The 2,000-nt window shown below is 45.2% G+C and overlaps 1 protein-coding gene across 1 annotated transcript; it reads right to left on the minus strand.

Annotated features, from left to right (window-relative positions):
• Positions 1-375: 375 nt before the first annotated feature.
• On the minus strand, positions 376-1,433 carry Pmar_PMAR002598 (cold-inducible RNA binding protein, putative; the record flags this gene model as incomplete). The annotated part of the gene is made up of 1 exon (XM_002787974.1): positions 376-1,433. A coding segment is annotated over one exon (1,058 nt), but the record flags the coding sequence as incomplete, so codon positions are not given.
• Positions 1,434-2,000: the final 567 nt, after the last annotated feature.

The following is a 2,000-nucleotide window of genomic DNA, read 5'->3' on the forward strand; positions in this document are numbered from 1 at the left end:
CCAAAAGGTGCCAGGCTACTGAACCAAAGTCATGCACCAGTTGGTGAAGACTCAATATTGCTGGAACAGCTAAACCTGGTACAAGCAAAACAGTAGTGTTAAACTTCTGACCATCACAACGGAGGCTTAATTCTCTTGCCTCATGTACTAATTGAGTAGTACCATTGGCAAAAGAGAGCTTAATCGGAGAAGGCAGAGGGATAACTCTAGCAGATCCCAACCAACCAGCTTCTGAATCAGAAATAAGATGGACCGCAGAACCACTATCTAGCAACCAGTCGAGAGTATGGCAGTCAGCAGGATCATCAGGATTAGGGACTACTTCCGTATGAATTGTCGTTAACGGGCAATTCCCTCCATTTTGTGTATTAATACGTCGTAAATCAATAACAATACTAGGTTCAGCCGATGAGTTCACAACACCAACGTTAACCTCTTCAACAGTGGTCTGAACGACATAAGCTGTTTCTGAGGACTCCTTGGGTGAGCTTTCGCAAGGGTCTTCTACAATGTCATTCTGCTCGACAGCCGCAACCTGAACATCACGCTGCTGTTGAACCACCTCATTCCCTGCTTGAGCATCTTGATCATCTTCAACACGTCGACGTTTGACACCTTGACCACCATTATCGGGTCTAACTCTAATAGAACGACCAAGTAATCGTTTACCATTTAGCGATAAAGCTTTCTTCGCACTACTAGGATCACGAAACTCGATTAGACCCAAACCTCTATTACGACCAGTGTCTCGATCACGAAACAACCTCACCGATACAGGTATTACACCAGACAACTTCAAAACAGCTCTCAACGCATCCAGAACTTGCTTCTCATTCACGTCATAACTCAGATTGCTGACGAATAGTTTGCAGTTAGTCTGGACACCAGTAGTAGTAGTTGTCGCATCAACACCCTCCTCAATCGGCATAACTGGTAAAGCTTCACTAACATCATTAACAACATTAACTGCAGCCTTCCGAAGGGGGCCTCGAACACCATTAACCTTTTCCTCCTTTCTTCTCACATAAACCAAGTTCATTCTTCTACCAAAGTTGAGCAATTCTTCATAGGAGGGACAAGGACCACATAACCAAATAACACGCTCCTTCAAATCAGATGGCAGCGCTGAGAAAAGTCTAGACGACAAATCGGACTCACGCAATGCCTCGCCTCTCTGTCTCGAATAAGCTTCTGCAACTTGCTGGAATCTCAAATAAAACGTCTCGAAGTCGGTCTCACCAGGCGACCATTTCAATGATTGCCATTGCTCAACCAAGATACCTTGAGCATGAATAGAATCAAATCTCGAACATAGATTCTTCTCCATCATCTGAGCCCTAGCCATCAAACGATCATATCCTACTTTACCATCATCTTGAAGCTTACGATCAACAATGTCAACCACAACATCACGAACAGATTCATCAAGGCACCTTTCCGAATAAAACGAACGAAAGAATGAGGGCACAGAGCCAACATTCCAAGAAGGACAACGATGGACTTGTTGTAAGAAAGCTTCAATAGTACGAGTATCGGCATAGCCCTTATACTTGCCACCAACCGGTAGAACCGCATTATTAGCACGCTTCTGGGCAGAATCGTGGAACCGCTCTAACTCCAACGCAGAGAACCCTAACGATTGTACTTGAGATGGTACTCCACCAGGAACAACAGGAGTATCTCCATCAAGTACTGTAGTTATAGGCACTGATGGAGGAGCTGGCGAAACTTCACTGGCACGGAGACCACTTCTATGAGAGGCATTTAGCGATGGAGGCACAACACCTGGATCACTTTGTGAACCAGAATTACGAGACCGACGAGGTGAAATAAGTGATCGCAGGAACGAATAGCACGAGACGTTGCTGTGAGCGATATCGGACCGAGCAGCATGAGGAGGATCAGACAACCTTAGATGAGCAAACCGTCGAGCAGTTCCATAATTTCAGCATCATCAAGACGTTCAGTACCAGCATCCGAAAACAATCTCGACGACATAA

The sequence above is a fragment of the Perkinsus marinus genome, assembly GCF_000006405.1.
Source record: "Perkinsus marinus ATCC 50983 genomic scaffold scf_1104296928852, whole genome shotgun sequence".
Classification (NCBI taxonomy): Eukaryota; Perkinsozoa; order Perkinsida; family Perkinsidae; genus Perkinsus; species Perkinsus marinus.